Here is a 25,706-nt window from a genome sequence, read left to right as displayed (position 1 = left end):
GTTCACTTCTGAGTGAAAATGTCATAATAATTTACTCACCTCTATGTCATCTAAGATATTCATGTCTTTCTTTCTTCAGTGGAAAAGAAATGAAAGTTTTTGAGGAAAACATATTGGACTTCACTGGGGTTCAACGGGTTGAAGGTCCAAATGTCAGTTTCAGTGCAGCTTCAAAGAGCTCTACATGATCCCAGACGAGGAATAAGAGTCTGATCTAGTGAAACAATTGCTAATTTTCCTAAAAAAAAGCCCTTTTCAAGTCATTCCACATGTTTTTGATTGGATTTAGGTCTGGGATCTGACTGGGCCATTCCAAAACTTTCTTGTTCTTCTGAAGTCATTCCTTTGTTGACTTAGTTTTGTGTTTGGCGTTATTCTTTCTTGTCGAAAGATGAAATTCCTCTTCATCTTCACCTTTGTAATGGAGGCCAACAAGATTTGTGCCAAAATGTGTCAGGCCCCAAACTTTATTAAAAGTCAGCAGACTTCCAAGTCTCAGGGTGAACTCCAACCACCAACAGGCCAGGAACAATAAAAGCCAAAAATGGTAACAATTTTTTTGTTAGAAGGACTGGAAATGTTACAGGGTAGAGGAAAATGAGAAGTGCAGTGCACAATGAGTTAGTGTTGATGCCAACTTCCAAAAGAAGAATTTGGTGACACAACTCATTGCAGACAATATTATTTCTGTTGGGAAGTGAGAGTTAGTTAGAGGGTGCTTGACTTCAAGGCTGTATATATACTTGAAGATACCACAACAGACTGCCAGACTTTCCTGAATTAAATTTTGCTGTTAAACAAATATGGAAAACTCAAGTAATTGGCAAAGGCTGTTTTTGTTTCAAAAACAGCTGTTAGTGTAATAGTTGGGTTATTGGGGATAACTGACCCTTGGTGTTTTTTATTCTTCAGCTAACCCTACAGGCCCCATGGTGAAGAGCTATCCTGGTCAGTCAGATGTTTTCCGTGAGTCCAGCAGTACCACAGGCATGGTGGTCGGGATCGTGGTCGCTGCCGCACTTTGCATCCTCATTCTTCTCTATGCCATGTACAAATACCGCAACCGTGACGAGGGATCGTACCACGTGGATGAGAGCCGCAACTACATTTGCAATTCAGCCCAGTCAAATGGATCAGTGGTAAAGGAGAAACCCATGGACGGTACCAGTTGTGTCAGTAAGAGCAAGAAAAACAAAAACAAGGAGTATTATGTGTGATTCTGTTATTCCTGGTCCTTACAGGACCTGCTTTCACTTTTAGGTTCTAGCACAAAGTCAAACATAAGACCTCATGCAACATAACAAAAACTGGGAAACTGTGGAAAAACAGTCATCATATCTTAAACAGTGATGCAGCGAAGAAAACGTTTTCTTCAACATTTAATTTCAGAACATTGGAATGGGTGAAAGAACAGGAAGATTCTCACTTGAAGAGGTTCGGAAAATGTCCAAAAATGATCCATAAGTGATGGAAAGATGAATAAATCCATCTAGACTCTGGCATTTTCTTGTGTAAGAAGAAGGGGAATGAAGAGCAACTGATGAATTATGACAAATTATGACTTTTTTTTGCCATTTGTGTTGCTGGGAATTTTGCAATGATGAAAAAGCATCACTGAAGAATGAGAGAACAAGAAAGGAAAGAAGTCTCTCAGTGTTTTTACTTTACAACTCCTATAGAGCTAATATGAATTTGACAGCTGATGGTGAAAGGGAAAAGATTATGCCGTCACACAGACATCTCAGTGAACATGGATGCAACATTTTATTTAATGTTTCTATATGTTTCAAAAGTGTGCTTTTTGGACTGACAAATTTGTGTTTTATAATCTTTTGCATAGAGGATGCAAACTTTATCTGCTCCTTGGCAGAAAAGACTACAAAAGAACTTTGAATGTCATTAAGATATAGAAGAATTTATAGACAGGATCAATACTTGCATTTTTTTATTTACTATGTTTTTCATAATTTTACGTGATTGTGTTCTAAATGATTGTTCAAAAGTAATATTTGTCTGTGTGTGTGCAGGTGCACATGCATGTTCATGTTTTAGACGGTTCTCTGAAAGACACATCCATCCAAAGATACTGTAAATCACTACCAATATACTCACAGACATGAATTTTTCTCAGCCAATGACATATGGGGTACTTCCATGTTTATTTGCACATACACACCCTTAAAATGTAATCATAAATCAAATTCAGTCACTCGTTTCTGTCTTGTGTCTGTCTGCGTGTCGTTTCCTTCTTTTAGCACGAGACAGGAACACTGATTTTGAACAAAACACAAGAACCGCTACAAATTCATTTGACTTTTTAGACCTGTAGTATTTTTTATACAGTATTTTATTTCATTTCTGAGACTTTCAAAACGTATGTATTAAAATGGTTTTGAAAAGATAATCAAGCAAATAAAATATTACCTAAAGTAACTTATAAATATGTGCTGTCTTGGATAAAAGTAGGGATTGTCATTTTTATGTTGTTAATATGGATTCCATTTGATGACCACTTTATTTATTTGCTTATGCATGTTAAATATTTCTAATACACTATATATTCATTTATTTCCACCACTAACGGTATTTAAACAATTTTCTTTTAGCACTAACATTTTTTTTTTTTAGGCAATCCTTTTCTAGTTTTTATTATAATTATTTCCCCTCATATAGATTTACAGAAAGCTTTTGATTTATAACATTTCTTAATCATGAAGAGAAGTACAAAACAACAGGAAGCGTAAATTTATGCACTAAAAATAATAATACATATGTCTCGATAGTCTTCACAGTCAGTGGAAATCATCCTGTCAGCATCTTCAGGTCTCTGATTCACTGGCGCCTGTATGTAGAGCTTTCCATCATCAGCCATGGAGCAGGACAATCCCTCAGGATTCACTCCTTCAGGCAGGTCAAACCCCCGTCTGAACTCCTGGATTCTGTAAAAGATTTTCCCATGATTTTCCGGCTTCTTCTGGGTCTTGCCGCTGACCCGCAGCTTCCTGCCGACCTGAATGAGTGACAGCTGCTCCAAGGAAAAGTTGCAAGTGTCAAAGCAAACCGCTTCCCTCTTTCTCCACTGCGCAGGTGACTGGATAGATCTCCTTCTGCTGGGTCTCTCTTTAAAGATCTCTTTCTCCAGGCTGCTCCTCACCTCCTGCAGCATGTCTGTGAAGAGCCGTGATCTCATATCTGCGCACCGTCCACTCGGTTCGCATCAGTGAGCTGAAGGAAGGCTGCAATCCATGCAGGCTCAACATCTTCAGGGCTTTTGTGTTGTTGATTATCTCTGGTGTTGTCGACTTGTAAGGTGTTTAGGTTTGACTCGAGTCGCTCTGCTTTATACTGCGTGTTCTTCAGCACCAGCAAGTTCATGAACTTTCCAAGTGGTCCTGGATTCCTCCAGTGGGGGCAGAACTGACGACGCCACACCGGTAAATACTCATTTTAGAAAAAATTAAGACAGACAGATTAAGCTGAATTTAATTGTTTAATGTTGGTCACCTCATTTAAAGATAAATACAGAATTACTTTTTGGTTATTTACAAGATCTTCATTGTATATTTCAAAAGATAAAGGATGAACACTGAGGGGCTCTAGTAGATAATGTAGTTTTCAGCTTACAGGATCTAATTAAAAAAGCTACACTGTACACCGTATGCATTGAGCTGTAAATATATAGTAGTAATAAAGTGATAAAACTACAAATACATCTGTTGACTACTGGACCTACTAATGGTCAATAACACTAAAAACAAAGTTTTTAAGGAGGCAGCAGTGTGCTGAAGGAACTCCTCCAGGAATTTTAAAGATCGCATGCTGCAAAAACTCCCAAATGGGAGCAGAGGGCTTTGGGTAGGTTATGTCATAGACATAAAACATTTTGAAACATAAATCCACTGCTTGAATTAAGGTCTCCTGCTCAACTGCCTCTCCGTTGAAAATGACAAACACTTGGGAGGAGTTCTCTTTGTCCCCAAGCACCAAGACATGTGGATCCTGGCTCGTGTCACTGCTCAGGTAATCTACCACATTCGTTCCAACCTTCAAAGAATAAATAGAGTTCAGTTGGCATACATTGTGACGACATCCCATGGATACACTATATGTTTACAAATGAATCGAATCAAATTCAGCAGTGTTACATTACACTGTAAAAGTAAAACAAGCAGTGCTGTAGAATTAAATAAAATAGGTTCACTCTAAAAGTGATGACTGACCATTAGTCATGACACCTGCTGTTAACAGGCAATCACTGAAGGAAAGAGGAGGAATGGATCCATATGTGCACAAAGCAGTGTCATTTAACACATCTGATTTCACAGAGTTGCTTTTACTTACAGGTTGAATGTCAATGAAGCCACGCTTCATTTCACCATATGTCGGACGCACAACTTTCCCATTTGTGCGGTATGGTGATGATGGCAGGATAACAGGAAGGGTTTTCAAGGCAATTTCTCCACGAACCTCTTTGAACGACAAACGTCAGAAAAAAGTTAAGCTTACAGTTGTGTCATCTCTTCAATTTGTGTGTGGACCTACTTTCATATGCACTTAGAAACAGCCTAAACCATTTTTACAAAAAAAAAAAAAAAAGTCAGCCAGGCCTCTGTTTAAGTCTGTATGAAATCAAAACGGACCCCATTTATTTTCTTAATTCATGTCACTGGTCTTATTGTGAATGATTTATCAATGCATGCTGTGGTAGTTAGTGCTGCTGGTGTTACAGTGTTCAGCCCTAACCTACATTAAAGCCTTGCCCACCATGGCACTGCCTCCACAGTCTTTTTGCTTTTTTATAGAAATAAAAAACATTTAGTTCAGTTGGACAACGGACGCTACAATTATAAACTGAAAGCTTCTGCTCTGCTCTGAAATATTATTAAATTTGTGGAAAATTGGGAGACCAGATCGCAAAACAGAATACAAAGCTGTCAAATGCCTTAAATTTATGGGCTCATGTACCCCTCTTCCTCTGCATGAATCAAACACGGTGGGACGGTTGTCAAGTTGACGACACAGCACCAACTAACTACCGGAGTGCCTCAGGGCTCGGTGCTTGGACCGCTCCTCTTCAGGCGCATGGCTTTTCTTATCACTGCTATGCTGATGACACACAACTCTACCTCTCATTCCAGCCAGATGATCTGACAACAGCTGCACCAATCTCAGCCTGCATGGCAGACATTTCTTGGTGGATGAAGTACCAGCCAGGAATCTTAGCGTTATGACTGACGATCAGTCGAGCTTCACGGACTACATTGCTAGAACTGAACCAATCCTGAAGATTTACCTTGTACAACATTAGAAAGATCAGGCCCTTCCTATCGGAGCATGCTCCTTGTTCAAGCTCCTGTTTTATCCAGGTTAGACTATTGCAGTGCTCTTTTGGTCTTTTAACAAGCCAAAGAGAGCACGTCACGACTCTATTCACTCAGTTGATCTGGCTGCCAATGGCTCTGCACAATTACACCTACCTTCACCTTCTTAAAATAATAATAATAAAACAATTTAAATTCTTGCTGCATGCACTGTGCAAAACTAAGTGAAAATTGTCTCAGCACTTATATTGTTGCCCTTTTGGTGGATGAATTGCTTCAATTGTTCTTCCTCTTTTGTAAGTCACTTTGGATAAAAGCTTCTGCTAAATGAATAAATGTAAATGCTTAATTTTTTGAAAGAATGCACTACAGTTTAAGCCAATTAACTGCAAATTTGTATTCAGATGTGTCTCAATTCTGGTATAGAACACCCACTTTTCACAGTCCAATCAACAATCAATGGATAAAATCAAGTCCCAACCCATATCCGTTTCTTGTTTGATTAGCCATATATTTTTGGGCTTTGCCTATACTGTATTCCTGAAAGAATGTACTATATTATTGTTTCAACAACGTATGAGAAAGGGTGTGCTTTTCATAGATATTAAAAGTAATTCAATAAATTTTATCTAATTAGTCAAGCTTTGTCAATTAGTCAATTTATTTGGCTTTGGTAGGCTGTAAAGGCCTGTTCCCACCAAGAGCGATAACTACATTTGCTTCCACACTAATGAATGATAACGGTCTGTTTATTGTAAGCTCACGCCCTGCGGTTTCAAAGTGTGTACAACATGTTTTTGCTGTTCTTGTTGCATTTACAAGGCTTTAACTTGTAAATCACTTGTTTCGAGTGAATAGCTAGTTCAATCGATCTAATCTAACAGTGAATTTACCTGACAAAGACAATATAGTGGAATGAAAACAACAACTTTTTCACTGCAAATTCAAAGGAAGCAAGACAAAACTAGCGCTAGATACCTGAGGTCATTTTATTTTACACTGTTTGCTAGCCTGACATAATGATCTCATTGTTAATACTTCCACCATTTATTCCGAGGGTATGACCAATCCATTTTCATTAAAGTATCCTTGAAAAGGGGGTTTGACTTGTCAAACAGTGGTGGATTTTTCTGGACCTTGGCGATTAACTTCTCTACATCGTTATCATTATTACTGTTGTGAGGACAGTGCTATTCTTTTATATTTAGAATGATTTTTATATTGTTTTTCTTTCTTTATCGTTATCTTTATACTTATCATTCTTGGTGTAAATGGGCCTTAAGGTGCTTTAAAATATCTAAAATCAAAAAACGTTAAGTGATATAGTGATACTAAGTGATATAGAACTATAATGTGGTCAACAGACAAGTAGGTAACCCTAACTTCTTGTGCAGTTACTGAAAATTCAACCACTTATGGCTCGTTTCCACCAAGCGGCACAGTACAGTACGATTCGGATCTGGCCAACAGTACCCTTACTTGACAGGTGTGGTGTATGCTGGAAAGTAGCGACCGGCTTCATTCTTGCGCGAAGAAGAAAGTGACACAGTTAACAACAATGGAGGACATACAGCAGATCTCGTTCTTGCTTCTTGGTATGTGGTTGTTTGTTTACTGTGCGCAGACTTTGTTACAACGATATTGTGTTGTCATTTCCCTTGTAGTAGGAGCAAGTGACGATTCTCTGTCAACCAATCAACGTTCTGCAGTGAGTCTAGCTCCACCCTTTAGGTACCGGACTCCTGTGCTGTACCTCAACGAAAGGGTCCCAAAAATGCGGTATGGTACGATTCGGTATTTTGGTACCATTCACAACTTCTGAAAATCAAAAGAAATAATTGCGTACCGTACTGCACTGCTCATTGGAAAAGAGCCATTAGGACCTCAGTCAACCAGTCAGAACAATGCCTTTTAGAGTGCTGCAGTAAACATGTGGTATTCTGTGTGTGATTTTTAACAGGATGTCCTACCTATTGGCAGTGTTTCCAGATTCTCTGGAAGGACATCAGAAGCTTTGGGTTCTTTTTTTGCAAAAAGTAAAATCCGGTCAGTAAAGACAGGAGCCCAAAATTCATAAAGGCGGTCAGCATGGTCAGGGAATATAACTTCAAAGTCCTGTAATATCTAAATAAAAACAATTATAAAAAAAAAAAAAACATTATTAATTATTAAATTAGATTGTAAGTAACAATAGAACGATGAAGCATTTTAGTTTTCTAAATTAATGTAGGATTTCTACTATAGGCCAAGACAACCCTTCAGAAAATTCGATCATTGTACTCACCATTCCAGGAACGTTTAGTCTAGGATATTCTCTATTGATTTCTTCAATAGTTTTGGTTCCAGTGGATCGAACCCATGCAGCTCGATGAGGTGCTGTATATCTCATGAACTCCTGGACTTGGCTGTGAGGGCTTTCATTGTCCTTTAGCCACTCAATCATTTTGTGAACGACAGCCGAAGACAAATCAGACTCTACAGGAGTTAAAACATATTAAAATGAGGGAGGATTACTATAAAAAGCTTTTATCTCTGCGTTTCTCAAACCTGGTTATGAAGTTCACCCAGCATAACAAGTTGTCGCTCTATTTAATACACCTGATTCACCTGAATACCAGCTTTTTATGGTGTGTACACTGAAGTGGGAAACTCTGAGTACCCATTAGGAACTTTTAACTGGAACATCCCCTCAAGTCGGAATTCCGACTGGGAATCTACAAGGAACTGGAACAACCATGACTTCAGAATCCAATATGGCTGCTCAGAGCATCAACAGTATAGTGAAACAGTAGTTATATATTGTTCATTAGCACTTCTGTTTGTCTGTGTCTCAAACTCAGTGGTGCACACAGTACTATCTAACCTCTATTTGTGGACATGTCATGTGTTTCAAGCCACATTATAAAAATATTGAGTTCCAGCCTTTGATTATGATTGGCTACGCTATGTATGAAGCCATTGTAAAATACTCTATAAACACACACCTGTGACCTCATTACATCAGTATTACTGCACCAATGTATCTTTGTGTTGCTTGGAAACCATTCTGCTTAAATGCATTGCTTGGCGGAAGGATTATTATTTATTATCAATAAATTATAAATTTTTTGTTGCTTAATAATAATATTTTATAAAATTTTGCCAGGAATACATAGTAACTGTTTTATAAAACCAATAGGTGTGTAACAATACACTCACGTCACAATTCGATACAATTCATAATACGATATTATTGCAATATTTTAAGCCAAAATAAGAGGGGGTTTTTTTATTATTATAATTATTTATAATTACTTCTAAGACATATGGTAAATAGTTGATAAAAATGTACAGTTGATTTAAATGCTGAAATTTGTGGTGGTGAACTTGAATTGGCTTGGACTTGGTCCTGGTCCCCAATGCACAGGGCAATTCTGACACCAGAATTAAAATATCCATGATTCTGAAGCTGAAAATCTGGAATTATATTACACAAATATGCTTGCACTCTCTCACTGACATACATACATATAAATAATGTAGGCCCTTTTTACTGGTAAAATCAGACATTTGTCATTATCAGGACCCTCCAATATTCCCCAATTGCATTATTATACATTATATTCAACATTATATATAGAAGTTTAGTGTAGTAATGTCACTGAAACTCTTTCAATGCAGGCATTCGTTTGATCTCTTACACAGACGAGCCACACACACATTCTCCACTCTCCTGGTGCTCGTTATGCCGCCTCTGCTCTACATGTACAAGATTAATAAGAATAAACCATCTAAAATGCTTTGAATAATCATACTGCTAAAACTAAATGTGACATGGTGATTTAAATGATGTTTGCTCTCTCTTTGAAGAGTGCCGTTCCAGCGCGTATGCGCTTCAGATGAGCAATGCAATAAATCACATTTCTAATCACTAAAGAAATACACTGATCAGGCATAACATTATGAGCACCTTCCTAGTATTGTGTTGGTCCCCCTTTTGCTGCTAAAACAGCCCTGACCCGTCGAGGCATGGACTCCTCTAGACCCCTGAAGGTGTGCTGTGGGATCTGACACCAGATGTTAGCAGCAGATCCTTTAAGTCCTGTAAGTTGTGAGGTGGATCCTCCATGGATCGGACTTGTTTGTTCAGCACATCCCACAGATGTTCCATTGAATTGAGATCTGGGGAATTTGGAGGCCAAGTCAACACCTCAAACTCATTGTTGTGCTCCTCAAACCATTCCTGAACCATTTCTGCTTTGTGGCAGGAGCATTATCCTGCTGAAAGAGCCACAGACACCAGGGAATACCGTTTCCATGAAAGGGTGAACATGGTCTCAACAATGCATAGGTTGGTGGTACGTGTCAAAGTAACATCCACATGGATGTGACCCAAGGTTTCCCAGCAGAACATTGCCCAAAGCATCACACTGCCTCCGCCGGCTTGTTTTCTTCCCATAGTGCATCCTGGTGCCATGTGTTCCCCAGGTAAGAGACGCACACGCACCCGGCCATCCATGTGATGTAGAAGAAACCGTGATTCATCAGACCAGGCCACCTTCTTCCATTGCTCCATGGTCCAGTTCTGATGCTCACGTGTCACTGTTGGCTCTTTCGGCGGTGGACAGGGGTCAGCATGGGCACCCTGACTGGTCTGCAGCTCTGCAGCTCCATACGCAACAAACTGATGCTCTGTGTATTCTGACACCTTTCTATCAGAACCAGCATTAACTTCTGGAGCAGTTTGAGCTACAGGAGCTCGTCTGTTGGATCGGACCACACGGACCAGCCTTCGCTCCCCACGTACATCAATGATCTCGGCCGCCCATGACCCTGTCACCGGTTCACCACTGTTCCTTCCTTGGAGCACTTTTGATAGATACTGACCACTGCAGACCGGGAACACCCCACAAGAGCTGCCGTTTTGGAGATGCTCTGACCCAGTCGTCTAGCATCACAATTTGGTCCTTGTCAAACTCGCTTTTTTCCTGCATCTAACATCAACTTTGAGGACAAAATGTTCACTTGCTGCCTAATATATCCACCCACTAACAGGTGCCGTGATGAAGAGATGATCAGTGTTATTCACTTCACCTGTCAGTGCTCATAATGCTACACCTGATCTGTGTAAAACCCTTTGCAGGTTGTACTTCTAAATTCATATGCATCACCCATCCCTAGCTCGAACCTGGTAGTGGAAAACTGGATCGGGAAGAGGGATTCTGGGATGGCTGTGGTTGGCTGTGTCGTCTAAGTGGGGCTCTAAGACGTTTCCTCACGTTGCGGAGTCTTTCTTCTAGATACCCGGTAGCAGGGTGACGATAACGACAAGGTGTATACCATACCTCCTGCAACAAAACAATATAAAGAAATTAGTGTCTTGAAAAAGTGGGGACCGATTCTTTTTATCATCCCTTGATTATCTTATAATCAGAACGTGTCAGCACAACTTACATATCCGTGTCCCTCATTGCTTTTCAGACAAGGAAACTGGGCAGTTATTGCCAAAGCCATCTCCTTTTTGATCTCAGCTGTCGGGCTACAGAAAGAAACATGCATTTGAATTATTCATATAGGCCAGTTTATTAATTCATCATCATTTAATGCTTCTACTCACTTTTCTCCAAACCTTTCCATTAAATGATAAACCAACAACTGCACCATCTGACGTCGCTCCTTGAGGCTTAGGTGCCTGTCTCTGTCTAAAGATGTTATTATCGCGGATCCTCCAGAATTTTGGAGTATTTCTCGTATATCCTGTGAAAAGAAGAATGCATGGACTAAAAACAATCCTTTCAATTTGTTCTTAAATAAAACAACTGTCAAAATGTAAGTTCAAGTGTATCAAAAGACGTGCTATTACAAAGGCTACGTTGATTGTTGTTCTGGTTGGGCAGCTTTCCACTACTGTCTCTGTTGGGGTCGGTGGGTCATTCCTTATTGGTGATTGACTGGGACATGACTGATTGTTGACGGGGCTTTGGCCCAGATACTGTTTGAAAGAAAGTAAATGTAAAGTAAATATCACGTCATCATCAATACAAGGACAATCATGTGTAGATGTAATAGATTCTTCAGTGTAGCTATGCAGAATTGGTCTCACCCTTTCCAATTATCATTCATGTGTATTTTCTTACCCTACTCTACCCATAGTGTGAGAACTGTGTGTGCTGAGATGTATGTTTGCATGCACAGTCTCTGAATTTCGAAAGGAAACCTAAAGAGAAACTGAATACATCGATTTCAGAGCATGGAACACTAAAACAGACTTAAATATCGCAGCAGTCGGTTCCCTCCAAAATTACAGCACTGGTAAAATTTAACAAGAGACTTCAAAAGATCCAACCTGATCTGCATTTCAGAAACATGGCTGACGGAGGCGATTGACAACATAAACTTGGACGGATACTCAGTAATCCGCTTGGACTGTGACAGTGCCAAGTCAACCAAAACTATCGGAGGAAGACTGTGCATGCTTGTCAAAAGCAAGTGGGCAAAGAATATCACGGTGCGTGAAACACACTGCTCAATTCATTATGAATTGCTAAATGTCTCATTCAGACCGTATTATTTGCCATGGGAATTTAGACAGATAACAGTTATCCTACTTGCCGCGTAGGACAACAGTGCATTGTGCAATTCTGCCAATGACCCAGTCTTTTTGCTGCCGCCACATCTTGAGCAATACATAACTTGCCAACAAGACTAGTTAAGACTAAATGTTTTGGTAATGTGGAAGGCATTTAAAATAAGTCACCTAATATTAATCTAGTCTTGTTTACTGAACTGTTGAGACATTTTTTTGCATTACATCTTGAATTTTGGGGTCATTTTTATTAATTTTGGTGGTATTTTTGCCCTAAACCCCGGTTAATTTCCGCTCAGGGTGTGTGTGCGCTGTGATGTTTGGGGACGGGGCTCTTTTTCAAGCGCAAATGGAGGCCCCTTCTGTTGTGAAGCCCATTTCAAGTGAAACAGGTGAAACATAGCAAAGGCCGCTACTGGATTGGAAATAACAATAGAATAAGCTGAAGCATTTTAGGATTACTACAACAGGCCAGGACAACCCTTCCCGGCACATTATTATACTCACCATTCCAGAAAAGTCGATAAATCTAGGATATTCTCCATTGATTTCTTCAATAGTTTTTGTTCCAGAGGTTCCTTGAGGAGGTGCTGGATGACTCATGAACTCCTGGACTTGGCTGTGAGTACTTCTATTGTTCTTTAGCCACTCAAGCATTGTTTGAATGTCAGTCGAAGACAACTCAGACTCTAGTGAAGTTGAAACATTAAAATGAGTGAAGACAACAACAACAAAACAAAAAAAATAAACTCTACCTCAGTGTTTCCCACACCTCAGGGCTCGACAATAAGGACTGCCCGATGGCCCGGGGCCAGTAAGAACGACGCTCAGGACAGTAGACGGAACTGTCACTTGCCCGATCGGGCCAGTGCTGTAGGGTGTGCGATATATATCGTCTATGTCTATGATATCCTAATTGTTGATTTAACGATCTGAAATTATCGAGTATGTCCCTCAATTTACAAAACCCAAAAAAAACACACACATTGAGTGCACGCATGCACTAGGTGACGTTGTCTAGTAACAGTTAGACTAGCGCGCGTACGTGTGATTTAGTCTATTAAAATGCCTTTAAAGGTACAATTTGTGCCTATTCAAAACAAAGGCGTAGTTTGATGACGCCAAGTTACAGAGCGGAAACTTGGGACATGTGGTCTCCATATCAACGGACGGTGCAAAAGCATAGAGATTGGAGTCTGGAAGAACTCGTGTTCGTGGATGCGATTATTAACGTTACTGTAGTATGAAGCAGAGCAGGACCGAGTGTTGCGGGAGCTGAACGAGGAGCTGGAGCGATTGATCAACACACGCCTCACGAGCAGCGGGACTTTTATTATGACACAGTCGCCGGCGCCGCTTCCGCTTTTCCGGTCATGAGTTTACGGGAGCTGTCCTTGTCGACAGAACCAGCGGCAGATGGTAAACAGTAATTATGTTCCATAAATAAGTAACACAATCCACCATAAAACGTGCAAGAAGTAAATAAGGAACTGCTTGAAGCGAGCTAGTGGTTTACTGGACGCTAGACTCTACTTCTGCATTTGTCCACGGCACTGTTGTCATGTGGTTTCTACGTCAGTAAAGGCGGTAACAAAGGTAATGCGTCATTGACAGGCGACTATACTGCCCCGTGTCACTGTTTAGAATGGGAATTTTCTCATGATTTACAAGTAGTTGAAAACATTAGAGATATTGTTAGTAATCAGCTGAACAAAATATATAACACTAGCCTAGTGGTTTTTGGATATTTTACTGCAAAAATTTTACATATTGTACCTTTAATATGCCCCAGAATTCAAGATAAGGTGTAAGTATATCTTTTATATTTATATCATTTAATATAGTTGACCGATATTACACAGCGCCGTTTTTCTCCAAATATCAACAATTACAAATGTGATATTGATTTTATACAGCATACAGTTTAAAGAACAAGAACTTAATATCAAGTGACTTACATTTTAGACACCAAATCGGTTGTTTCACTCTATTTCGCCCAAAAAAATAGTTCCAAACAAAGTCCACTGAATTGTTTTGCGTCTCTGAGCAACACTTCCTGAATGAATCAGCCGTTTGAATGAATCGGTTGAATCTCAATGACTCGCTCATTAGCAAGGACTTGCTGCCACCTACTGGCGGGTTTAATTTTAGGTTTAAAGTGTCTTTTCATTTTTAAAATAATTTCAAATAACAGTATTTAACGTTTTATATTTTCAACATTTCAAAACATTATTTATGCATCTGTAACTGCTCTCGAAAGATTAATAAAGTTTAATCTAAAGTTGTATAGTTATATTATATATCTATAATTATATAGTTATAGATATTACAATTTCTGTACCTGAAAATCTCCTGTTTAAGTCTACATGAAAAACATGAAAAGCATTGTTTATTTCATTTATTTGTTTGTTCTGTTGTCTTCATCTGTGCTAGTACTCGTAATTTGATTATTTATTACCATTTTATTACTTGCTGTTTATTTATCTAACAATATTTAAAATTTAAGTGAGTTAATCTAGTAGCTTTTGGTGTCATAACCTTATTTATTAAGGTTACATGTATCAAAAACAATGAAAACAATAACTTGGCTTATTTTATAGGCCCATTTTCTTTTTTTGTTGTGGAGCAAGTGAAAATTTTGGTGGGGCAAGAAAAATTTGAACCACTGGCACTGCACTGCACACATGTCTCTCTAATCAAATCAAACACACCTGATTCAACTTATCAGCTTTTGTACTCTGATGTCGGGAATTCCGAGTTCCCAATCCAAAAAGAATTACTTATTACATTTTTTTATTGGAAAATTATACTTTTAATCCATTATTTAAAAACTGTTATTCCATGTCCTGCTTAATTTCATTTTCTGTGTCACTCTTTTGCCTGAGTTCTAGTTCACTGCTTGTTACCATAGTTTCTACTTCTTGCACTGGTTCCTTGTTCTGTTGATTGTATTGTCTGTTTATTCTTTATAAATCTCTCCAACAGTGTAGCATTAGCCGTTAGCCACAGAGCATATAGCCTCAAATTCACTCAGAATAAAACGTTAACCTCCAAACAAATACTTTACTCACATAATTCGAAGCATGCATGACGAACATCTTGTAAAGATCCATTTGAGGGTTATATTAGCTGTGTGAACTTTGTAAATGCGCTGTAATATAGTCAAGAGCTCGTTTGGCAGGGAGCGTGAGCATTTAAAGGGGCGGTGTCGAGTGTAAATCAGTGCATTGTTAATGATGCCCCAAAATAGGCAGTTAAAAAATTTTATTTAAAAAAATCTATGGGGTATTTTGAGCCACGGGAACAGTTTCTCTGTTTGAATCACTCCGCTGTCAGCATTCTCACAGCGAATGTCATGGCAGATGAGAAAACCCACCATATTTTTATAGATACTAATGTTAACTGAATGTAGCTTTAAGATTTTTTAGGCGAGGATTGGTTTGGACATCAGATATGCGATTTAAATGTTGTAAACATAGTGTGTATTTGAAAATTTGTGTAGACGCTTTCAGAGATGTGAGCTCCAGGCCGTCAGTGACCGTTCAGCGCTCATGTACTCGCAGAGAACAGCTTCCTCTTGGCCAGTCCTTTTGGAATTTGCCACCGGCTCTTACGAGATGCAACTGATCAATGCATTGACTAGCGCGGTCATGGAAATGTCTTAAATACTAAAAGGACAAAGATATCGCTTTCCTCAACGGGCATTCAAACTCGCTCAAGCGATCGCTCTCTCATAATACTCTACATATTACAGTGAGTTTCACTGAAGCGACGTTCCTTCGTTACAAGTTCGTGGACGTTTTAGAATTAATAATGGAGGCTTGGGCTCAACTGTTAAAGGATATTGTCAGCCTGAGATTCGAGACTGTGCCGTCGAACTGTTGTAAAAAACACAATATCACACTCATAGCCGTGCAATATGGCTGTATATCAGCACACTGTGATTGCCTACGGCACTCGGCCACAGCCGTACTGATATACAGCCATGTCGCGTGGCTACTCGTGTGATACTGATCATCTACATATATCCATCCCTAGATCTAACCTGGCAGAAGAAATGGGTGTGAATAGCTGTGCCGTTTCTGTGGGGCTCGAAGACGTTTCCTCACGTTGCGGAGTCTTTCTTCTAGATACCCGGTTGCAGGGTGACGAGAACGACAAGGTGTATACCATACCTCCTTCAACAAAAAATATAATAATATAAAGAAATCACTGTCAAAATAAAGTGGTGACTGATTCACTTTATCATCCCTTGATTATCTTATAATCAGAACGTGTCAGCACAACTTACATATCCGTGTCCCTCATTGCTTTTCAGACAAGGAAACTGGTCAATTATTGCCAAAGCCATCTCCTTTTTGATCTCAGCTGTCGGGCTACAGACAGAAACAAGCATTTGAATCATTCATATAGGCCAGTTTATTAAATCATCATCATTTAATGCTTCTACTCACTTTTCTCCAAACCTTTCCATTAAATGAGAAACCAACAACCGCACCATCTTATGTCGCTCCTTGAGGCTTAGATGCATGTCTGTGTCTAAAGATGTTATTATCGCTGATCCTCCAGAATTTTGGAGTATTTCTCGTATATCCTGTGAAAAGAAGAATGCATGGACTAAAAACAATCCTTTCAATTCATTCATGAATCTAATAAAATAACAGACAAAAATTCAAGTTCAAGTGTATCAAAAGAAATGCCATTACAAAGGTTGAGTTGCTTGTTGTTCTTGTTGGGCAGCTTTCCTCTACTGACTCTGTTGGGGTCGGTGGGTCATTTCTTATTGGTGATTGACTGGGACATGACTGATTGTTGACGGGGTTATGGCCCAGAGACTGTTTAAAAGGAAAAAAGGAATGCTATCAGCACTAAAACAATTATATGTAGATATAATAAAGATTCTTCAGTGTAGCAATGCAGAATTGGTCTCACCCTTTCCAATTATCACACATGTGTATTTTCTTACCCTACTCTACCCATAGTGTGAGAACATACAGTTCGCTGACACTAAGTGCTTCCAAAACATGGTCAGGAGCAACAGCAAATCTCAATTTGTGACCGGTGTTTTGTTTTGCTCTCTCCTCAGCGCTTCCGCGTTCATCATTACGTCATGTATGAGTATAAGGGTTACGCTTCTGCCGCAAAATGATGCATACGGCTGACTGCAGGAAGCTAGTTATTATAGTTAATAAAGTTTTAAATATGAATATTTTTCCTACAAAAACACATTGTTTCTCTTCAGAAGGCCTTTATTAACTCCCTGGAACTGTACGGATTATATTTTTGATGGATGGATACATTTTTGGGAGGCTTCAAAACATGCCAATTATAAAGCTGGGAAGAGCCAGGATATTTTTAAATATATCTCTGATTGTGAATTATCCCTTTAACATCATCCGACTTAAACAGCCAACAGAGAGCATGCTGACAAGGAAGACAGCAGCTCAGACGGTAAACACCAAATCTGGAAGTACATTAGGACCAGGCTATGAATTGTAATCTTGGAACCAACAGGATTTACAATTTCACAATAATTATTATACAGGACAAGCGGAATGGACAGTTCTTTAGAAAACAGGTGGCTGGTTTTGTAGAGCTCATGTAATCAACGAGGTCATGATCTTCATTTTGCTTGTGAGCAAGGATGTTTTTCAATGGCACCAGGACTTTCTGGTATTTTTTGTAACATGCTGAATTGGAACATATTGAAAGGTGTCCTGGACTGCCATCTGTCTTACACTGCCAGTAAATGCATCCAAACGCTGGACATTTGACAAGCCTGGACGCTGCAAAGTCTCTGGCTTAATGAAAATCCCTGTTTTAGGAATCCAAGTCCATCAATGGTTCAGCTGCTCTCTCAAAGTGATCATCAGGGTGATCTGAGTGACCAAGTCAATTCAAAAGAGCCACTGTTGTGGTCTGCAAGCTAATTACAATATTAGTGATCAAAGTAGTTGTTTACTTCACTATTTAATTAATTGCAGAATGTGTAACTGATTGGGCTTTAAGCTTTTCAAAAAAGCACTCTAAGTTTTGTTGATGTATTCATGTTTTCTGGTGGAATATGTTGTGGAAGATACTGTTTGACATATTCTAATATGCGTCTCCTATATGACCATAAGTAATTGCATGTTCTGTTATAGCCATATTTACAACAATCTGAAGTGTTAATGCCATCAAACTTCGATGTGCAAAAATTATTTTGTTTCTCCTGAAACTGACTTGAAACATGTGATTAAAAGCTATCATTGTTTAGTCAGTGTAAACTTACTTCCAAAAGTTCCGAATGATATTTCTTGAATTTAACCCTGACACCAATTCTTGGTATTAGAGCAGCAATGCTGGCATCATCCAGTAGCATAAAACTTTCTTCATCCACTCCTTCCTCTGTGTTAAAATGAATGAGAAAAAGAAGCATTACAAAAGTCTCAACTTAACTTATATGTATCACTAATTTAAATAGCTTACCTTGAAATGTTTCAATTAAATGGCTGAGGTTCCACTCTTCTAGTCGTTCCTTAACAAATGAATCCATTTCTCTGAAACAAACATACAATTAGTACAACACATTTAATATAAATGCAAAACTGCCATAAAAAATGACTATAATTAGAGACTATAACATTTAATAGATTACATGCATGACTATATTCATATAACATCATCTGATATTAATATACCACATTCCTGCCAAAATACCAGTTACAGTTAGTTTTACTACAGTAAATCAAATGTAGATGATTATGTTTGACGTTCGGTGTTTCACACTTGCAACTCTGTAATCACACCAGCATGAAAGAAATAGCAGTCCAGAGCCTTGAGAAAATATCGCAAACACCGTTAAACAGGCGGAATGCTAGATAATGATATTATTACCTCAGTCTATCACTATACATGTAAACAGGCATTACTATTAACGTTAGTTAATATCTAATATGTTTTGCTGGTCTTTTTTACTAATTAATTACTCTAGTATTACTGGGATAGCTAGTATTCATTTATAATCGATAGACGACAACAATACTGATTTACAACTTAATTTTAAAAAAAATAAAATTTAGTTTTAGAATATATCACTGATTCTTGAGATAAGCGACAAAACATGTTTTAGAAGTTTGTATTATTAAATAATAAAAACTTTTTTAAACTGATATTTTTATAACTGATACATTTATTCACTTCTGAACTTTGTGTCAACTCCGTCAGACGCATTAAAAAGCATGATATTTTAATTTGATCCATTAAAAAAAAAAAGTCTTAAATTATGTAATAATGGTGTTCAGTAAAGGAGATAAGTGAAAAAAATTAATTCTCTATTTTTTTTTCTTGGTTTGGAGTTATTATGAACAATCCAGTTTCCTTAATTCCCTAACCTCCTTTTTAATATTAAAAATATATTGTGACACTGCCACATAACGAACATGTTTTAACCACTCTGTATATAACTGTATATTTGTGTATCAGAGTTTTAATAGGTTTTACATGTTTCATTGTCCATTTTACTCCTCTTAAAAATTTGTGTGTTTGTCTTTAAGAACTGAGACTTCACCTGTCATGTGGCCAATCACCATACAGGTAGTAGGAAGTAGCCTCTCAGTATAAAAGGAGCAGTATGGCCTAAGATGGAGGCCTGAAATCACTTAGGTCAAAACGTTGCCTGGTTTGTGGAGTACCTTTTTGAGAACACTCGCTACTCCAGGACTTCATTCTTACACTTGCACATTGGATTGTATATACACGGGTGGACACATTGGACTATCAACACACAGAGCTTCCTGTGGACTGTTTTAGAGTATGGAACTGATGGACTCTATGCCTTTACCAGTCTAAGGACTCTTTTATATATCTTGTGTTGTTTTAGTTCGGTGTCATTTCTATTGGTGTAAATCAGTCTTTTTTTATATTGATCTGTTTTCTTGTCTCCATTTTAAACCCAACGTACTAGTATTTTAAACAATTCTCCTTTTAATTGTGTTTCCTCTGCCAGTAAGGCTGAGTGTTACAATATAACCAATGTTCTTATGCAAATCATGTGATATCATGTAATTCAGTTGATGTTTTAATATTTTAACACAATAAATGAAAAAAGGAATAAAATATTTCTTTCAAAATTAACAAAAACCCTTCATCTTAAATACTGACGGAGTTGACAAAAACCGACGGAGTTGACAAATACCAATGAAGTTGACAAATACACTGTGTTCCAAATTATTATGCAAGTGACATATCAGTAAGATTTCAGTAGAATAAACATTTAGATTTTAGTTTTTCTAAGAAAATGTTTGTTTGTTTATTTATCCATGTCTTTTTAGATAACTGGTATCAATCTCAGACAAAATAATTTGCCAGGTCTATGGAAACCCTGCTTAGAGGTTGTTCCACATTATTAAGCAAGTCACAGTTCTCATGCAATATGGGAAGGAAGAAAGATCTTTCTGAAGATGAAAAGCATGAAATGGTCTAATGTTGTGCAAAAGGCATGAAAACAACTAATACTGTGTGAAAGTGAATGGAGATGATTTGGGCTGGAATACTGGGAAGTGAGATGGAGGGTATTAAAATGACTTTTGCAAGAGATGTGGAGTTCATAACTGGCCATTTTCAGCTATGGTATAAAAAGGAGGACAATGCATAGTACAATGCACTATTGTACAATGCACTATGCACTATCCCATGTTGCAAAAAAAAAAAAAAAAAAAAAAACACCACAGCAATAAAATTGTTTGAAAATGTATTTCTACACCCACTGTTAGGATACCTTTTTCGATACCAATTTTATAAAATCTGTTTTAACAATATTACATTACCTCAAAAAAATCTTTGGTTTTATATTTTAACTTTGTTGACTTTTTTCAGACTCAAAGACTCATCTCCTGAGCCACTGCAGGGAATAAAAAAGCACAAATGAACAAAATTTACCCAACACAATAAATCACTGCAAAAAGTTTTAATAAAGTTTTGTTTTCAATGCAAAAATTCAGTATGTGAGGCTCTTTTTAAATCACTCAGCAATTGTTGTTGTTCTTCAAAAAATTTATTATTATTAACAAGATCAAAGTGGAAGAGTGACTCACGTTCGTTACGTCTTACCGTGAGATGAGAATTCTGTGTCTTTATTAAAATCAACACATTAATGATTCATCTCCCATCCACCCGCCATTAATTGGAATGTTATTTTTTTATTACTTGGCCCGTCCCACGGATTATCCACGGTATGGCAGTATCAGGAGGATGCTGATACCCCTTTTCCAGCAGAATTGTTTACATTCTGGAACCAGAGCATGTGCTCGTGCAGACGAACTAGAGCCTGTCACGAACCGATCGCGTGTTGTAGACTTGAGGGATGAACGCTGTAAAGCTGCTGTGTGTTGTACCTGTCCAGAACTAGTCTAAAAAACATCTAAGTAGGGTTTCCATAGACCTGGCAAATTATTGACGACAGTTGACAAAAACTGATGGTGTGGACAAAAAACGATGGTGTAGACAAAAACTGACGGAGTTGACAAATACCGACGGAGTTGAAAATTACTGATGGAGTTGACCAATACTGACAGAGTTGACGACGGAGTTGACAAAAACCGACGGTGTAGACAAAAACTGACGGAGTTGACGACGGAGTTGACAAATACCAACAGAGTTGACAAAAAATGGTGTTGACAAATATCAACAGAGTTGACAAAAAACAACGGAGTTGACCAATACTGACAGAGTTGAAGACGGATTTGACAAAAACCGACGGAGTTGAGAAAAAATGACGGAGTTGACCAATACTGACAGAGTTGACGACGGAGTTGACAAAAACCGACGGTGTAGACAAAAACTGACGGAGTTGACGACGGAGTTGACAAATACCAACAGAGTTGACAAAAAACGACGGAGTTGACCAATACTGACAGAGTTGACGACGGATGAGACAAAAACGACAGAGTTGACCAATACTGACAGAGTTGACGACGGAGTTGACAAAAACTGACGGAGTTGACAAATACCGACGGAGTTGAAAATTACTGATGGAGTTGACCAATACTGACGGAGTTGACAAATACCAACAGAGTTGACAAAAAACGACGGAGTTGACCAATACTGACAGAGTTGACGACGGATTTGACAAAAACCGACGGAGTTGAGAAAAAATTACGGCGTTGACCAATACTGACAGAGTTGAAAATTACTGATGGAGTTGACCAATACTGACGGAGTTGACAAATACCAACAGAGTAGACAAAAAATTATGGTGTTGACCAATACTGACAGAGTTGACGACGGATTTGACAAAAAATGACGGAGTTGACCAATACTGACAGAGTTGACGACGGAGTTGACAAAAACCGACGGAGTTGACAAAAAATGACGGAGTTGACCAATACTGACAGAGTTGACGACGGAGTTGACAAAAACCGACGGAGTTGACAAAAAATGATGGTGTTGACGAATACTGACAGAGTTGACGACGGATTTGACAAAAAATGACGGAGTTGACAAATACCGACGGAGTTGAAAATTACTGATGGAGTTGACCAATACTGACGGAGTTGACAAATACCAACAGAGTTGACAAAAAATGACAGAGTTGACCAATACTGACAGAGTTGACGACGGAGTTGACAAAAACTGACGGAGTTGACAAAAAATGACGGAGTTGAAAATTACTGATGGAGTGACAAATATTGAGTTGACAAATACCTGTTTATAGAAACTATTACACCAGGATGATGAAGTTGACATGATAAAGCTGTGACCACAGAGACTTTAACACTGTTTATATAAAATATAAAAATATATAAAACTTCCAGGACTATGTGTCCTACTGTGAGATCCACAAATGAGCAGGGAAAAGGAAAGGGGTCCTCAAGATGACCATGACATTGCCTGATTTATTCAGGATTATTAAAAAAAAAAAAAAAAATGGAGTTGATGCAGTCAGGACACAACTTTGATAGGCTTTTTTTTTAAAGGAAAATATAATTCAAAACTTACTTTTTGTATTGTTTGATATATTATAGATCAATTTAAATGTATATATATTTTTTTTATTTGTTTTGACGATTTTACATCGTGACCTCATGCTGAGGACAGGCTAAATTACATGTATTTTCCAAATATAGAGCATGCATTTAAAATGATACTAACGAAACTATTTAAAAATAAAAGCAATGAAGTATCCAGATGTCATTTAGATATAGTTTTTTATTTTTATTTAGATGGATTTATTTATTTTTAACATTTGTGTGTAAGAAATGTTTGTCCCTTAACTCAAGAATCAGAGATATGAAACGTTTCCGTACACTTAATGTTTTAAGAGTTACGCACCATAAAACGTTATGACTTACCTTATACTCAGGCTTCTGCTTGACCGTTAAAATGTTTTCCGTCGCATTTAACTCAACAGCTGGGTTATTACTAAAAATAACCCAACAATGTAAAAATAACCCAGCAATGACCCAATATGTGTAACCCAGTAGTTGGGGTAGAAAAAAACGTTTTTTTTTTTTTTAATCAAAGCTCTATGAAGTAAATTAACTGGTAAATGATATGTCGCTATGAACCCTTACAGAAATCCTTGCAGGAATCGAGTATTTTTGTAAAGGAACAGAATGGCTTCTTCTTCTGTGGGTTTATTGGCGGGTCGCACACCAGCCTTTAGGCGCATATACCGCCCCCTCCTGTGCGTGTGAGGTGATTTCAGTCTGTATGCTGGATGAGGCCAAGTCCTTGAGTCTCCTAAATTAAACTGCTCAGTTTAAGTGTCCTGGGTTTTTTTTTGTTTTTTTTGGATTAGGTATTAATGTGCTACCTATTGTAATACAATATTGTCACACTATAGCAATGCTCTCCCACATATTTTGCTGTTATAAACACAATCCACAATGTCATCTCTCAACTCTCCACTTTATTATTATTGTTCTGTTTTATGCACTTGTAAATTGATCCAGCTACAGATAATTTTAGACGTCTAATGGGGACTCTCATGGCTCAACTTACACTGCTGAGATTGCAGTTGTTTTAATCGCACCTGTATCTGACTAAAGTGATGCAGATCCATATATCCTTATATGCATACAACACACCGAAGAAGAGTATGGCGATCACTGATTGTTTGTACATCTCATAGTTTTACTGCTTTGCTGCATTTCTTTTTGATGTAGTCAACATGAGTTTTCAATGTTCATTTAGAGTCTACTAGACCTAAATATCTGAGTGAAACGCTTCTGGAACCAGAACAAATGTAGGGCAGGGCTTGATTTTGTCCATGGGGAATTGATTGGATGGTTGTGGTTTGCTATTGGTGGATCTCATTTGAGTGACAGGTTGCCCCGCCCTCATCATCAGAGAAGAGAAGAGATGCTGCAAGAGGGAGAAGATATTCTGATTCAAGATTATGAGGAACATGAATTTTAAAACAACAACAACAACAACAACAAAAACAATGGTGTGCATGGATAAATTATTCATAATAAATACCATTTCATATTGATTTTAAGTATTTGTTGTATATGGGCCATTCTACAGAATTGGTGTAAACTGCTGTCCAACAACCAACAAAACACATTTAAAAAGTGTTTAAGTATTCAAATTTTAGATATTTACTAAGATCCTTCTATTATCTATTGAATCCCACAATAATATTTAAAATATCATTAATAAATATAAAATCATCATTCATTGAGTACTTTCAATTGGGAGGTGTCTGTCCTGAACCCTTACATTTCAACTGGTGAAAATGATATTGAAATAATTTTTGCAATTTTTCCCATCGTGTTTTTATAAATATATTTTGATTTTGATTTTTTTTTTAAAAGTGAAGCTAAATTTTTTTTTTTAAATTTCTGTTTTTAAATCATGAAACTTTATGTAAAAAAAATTGTGTCCCGCATGTTCATGTCACTACTGAAACAATGTGTGTTTGAGTCCATTGTCCGACACTGATTTTAACACACTTCTACATTTCCGATCAGGAAATATTCCTGTGTTCCTCCTCTCACAGCCTCTCTTTCACAGTAGATAGATCATCATTCTCAGTTAAATGTGTTCACATGTTTGAAAATCTGTGTGTAACTTTAAGGAACTTCACTAACAAACACCTTTTTACTGCAATTAATCATAATTTTATTGGGTGTTATTCCATTAAATTTCGTTGTTTCTGTGTAAAACTGTTCAGAATTGTGTTATCTAACCATATGCTGATTATCATCTTTAAAGGTACAATTTGTGATATTTTTTCCGCTAGAGGTCGCTAGAAGCCTATTCAAAACAAAGGCGTAGTTTGATGACGCCAAGTTTTAGAGCGGAAACTTGGGACATGTGGTCTGCATATCAACGGACGGTGCAAAAGAATAGGGATTTGAGTCTGGAAGAACTCATGTTCGTGGATGCGATTATTAACGTTACTGTAGTATGAAGCAGAGCAGGACCGAGTGTTGCGGGAGCTGAACGAGGAGCTGGAGCGATTGATCAACACACGCCTCACGAGCAGCGGGACTTTTATTATGACACAGTCGCCGGCGCCGCTTCCGCTTTTCCGGTCATGAGTTTACGGGAGCTGTCCTTGTCGACAGAACCAGCGGCAGATGGTAAACAGTAATTATGTTCCATAAATAAGTAACACAATCCACCATAAAACGTGCAAGAAGTAAATAAGGAACTGCTTGAAGCGAGCTAGTGGTTTGCTGGACGCTACTTCCACTACTTCCGCATCTGTCCACGGCACTGTTGTCATGTGGTTTCTATGTCAGTAAAGGCGGTAACAAAGGTAACTGCGTCATTGACAGGCGACTATACTGCCCCGTGTCACTGTTTAGAATGGGAATTTTCTCATGATT

General features: G+C 38.1%; 2 protein-coding genes and 1 pseudogene across 3 annotated transcripts in view; 1 reads left to right on the top strand and 2 right to left on the bottom strand.

Moving 5' to 3' along the window:
- nrxn1b (neurexin 1b) overlaps nt 1-1,217 on the top strand; it is a 105,841-nt gene extending 104,624 nt beyond the window's left edge. Inside the window, exon 22 of the mRNA XM_067386892.1 lies at nt 913-1,217. Coding sequence (XP_067242993.1) covers nt 913-1,217 — 305 coding nt within the window. The remainder of the gene's footprint in view (nt 1-912) is intronic.
- Nucleotides 1,218-2,746: 1,529 nt separating this feature from the next.
- Nucleotides 2,747-3,260, bottom strand: LOC137019878 (heat shock protein 30-like; annotated as a pseudogene).
- A 244-nt stretch (nt 3,261-3,504) lies between these two features.
- On the bottom strand, nt 3,505-23,471 carry si:dkey-286j15.1 (uncharacterized protein LOC796378 homolog). 2 transcript variants are annotated; one of them, XM_067385477.1, is made up of 17 exons: nt 23,217-23,471; nt 20,694-20,767; nt 18,355-18,425; nt 18,158-18,273; nt 16,593-16,721; nt 16,341-16,480; nt 16,178-16,262; nt 15,932-16,064; nt 12,394-12,575; nt 11,164-11,292; nt 10,918-11,057; nt 10,755-10,839; nt 10,489-10,648; nt 7,606-7,796; nt 7,292-7,445; nt 4,342-4,469; nt 3,505-4,044 (listed from the first exon to the last, which is right to left on the bottom strand). In XM_067385477.1, exons 3-17 carry the CDS (start codon nt 18,419-18,421, stop codon nt 3,733-3,735), a joined length of 2,151 nt encoding a protein of 716 aa, XP_067241578.1. In that variant the 5' UTR covers nt 18,422-18,425; nt 20,694-20,767; nt 23,217-23,471; the 3' UTR covers nt 3,505-3,732. The 2 variants fall into 2 exon arrangements, with proteins under 2 accessions (XP_067241578.1, XP_067241577.1); XM_067385476.1 differs by lacking the exon at nt 20,694-20,767.
- Between the last annotated feature and the right edge of the window lie 2,235 nt (nt 23,472-25,706).

The sequence above is a fragment of the Chanodichthys erythropterus genome, chromosome 5, assembly GCF_024489055.1.
Source record: "Chanodichthys erythropterus isolate Z2021 chromosome 5, ASM2448905v1, whole genome shotgun sequence".
In the NCBI taxonomy this organism is placed as follows: domain Eukaryota; kingdom Metazoa; phylum Chordata; class Actinopteri; order Cypriniformes; family Xenocyprididae; genus Chanodichthys; species Chanodichthys erythropterus.
This window is presented reverse-complemented; position numbering and strand designations above follow the sequence as displayed.

Coding starts and splice junctions, on each gene's coding strand:
- si:dkey-286j15.1 (XM_067385477.1), bottom strand. CDS start 18,421: ATGGATTCATTTGTTAAGGAACGACTAGAAGAGTGGAACCTCAGCCAT. Junction 18,274..18,354: donor TTTAATTGAAACATTTCAAG/GTAAGCTATTTA, acceptor ATTTTAACACAG/AGGAAGGAGTGGATGAAGAA. Junction 16,065..16,177: donor GCAATGAGGGACACGGATAT/GTAAGTTGTGCT, acceptor TTTTTGTTGAAG/GAGGTATGGTATACACCTTG.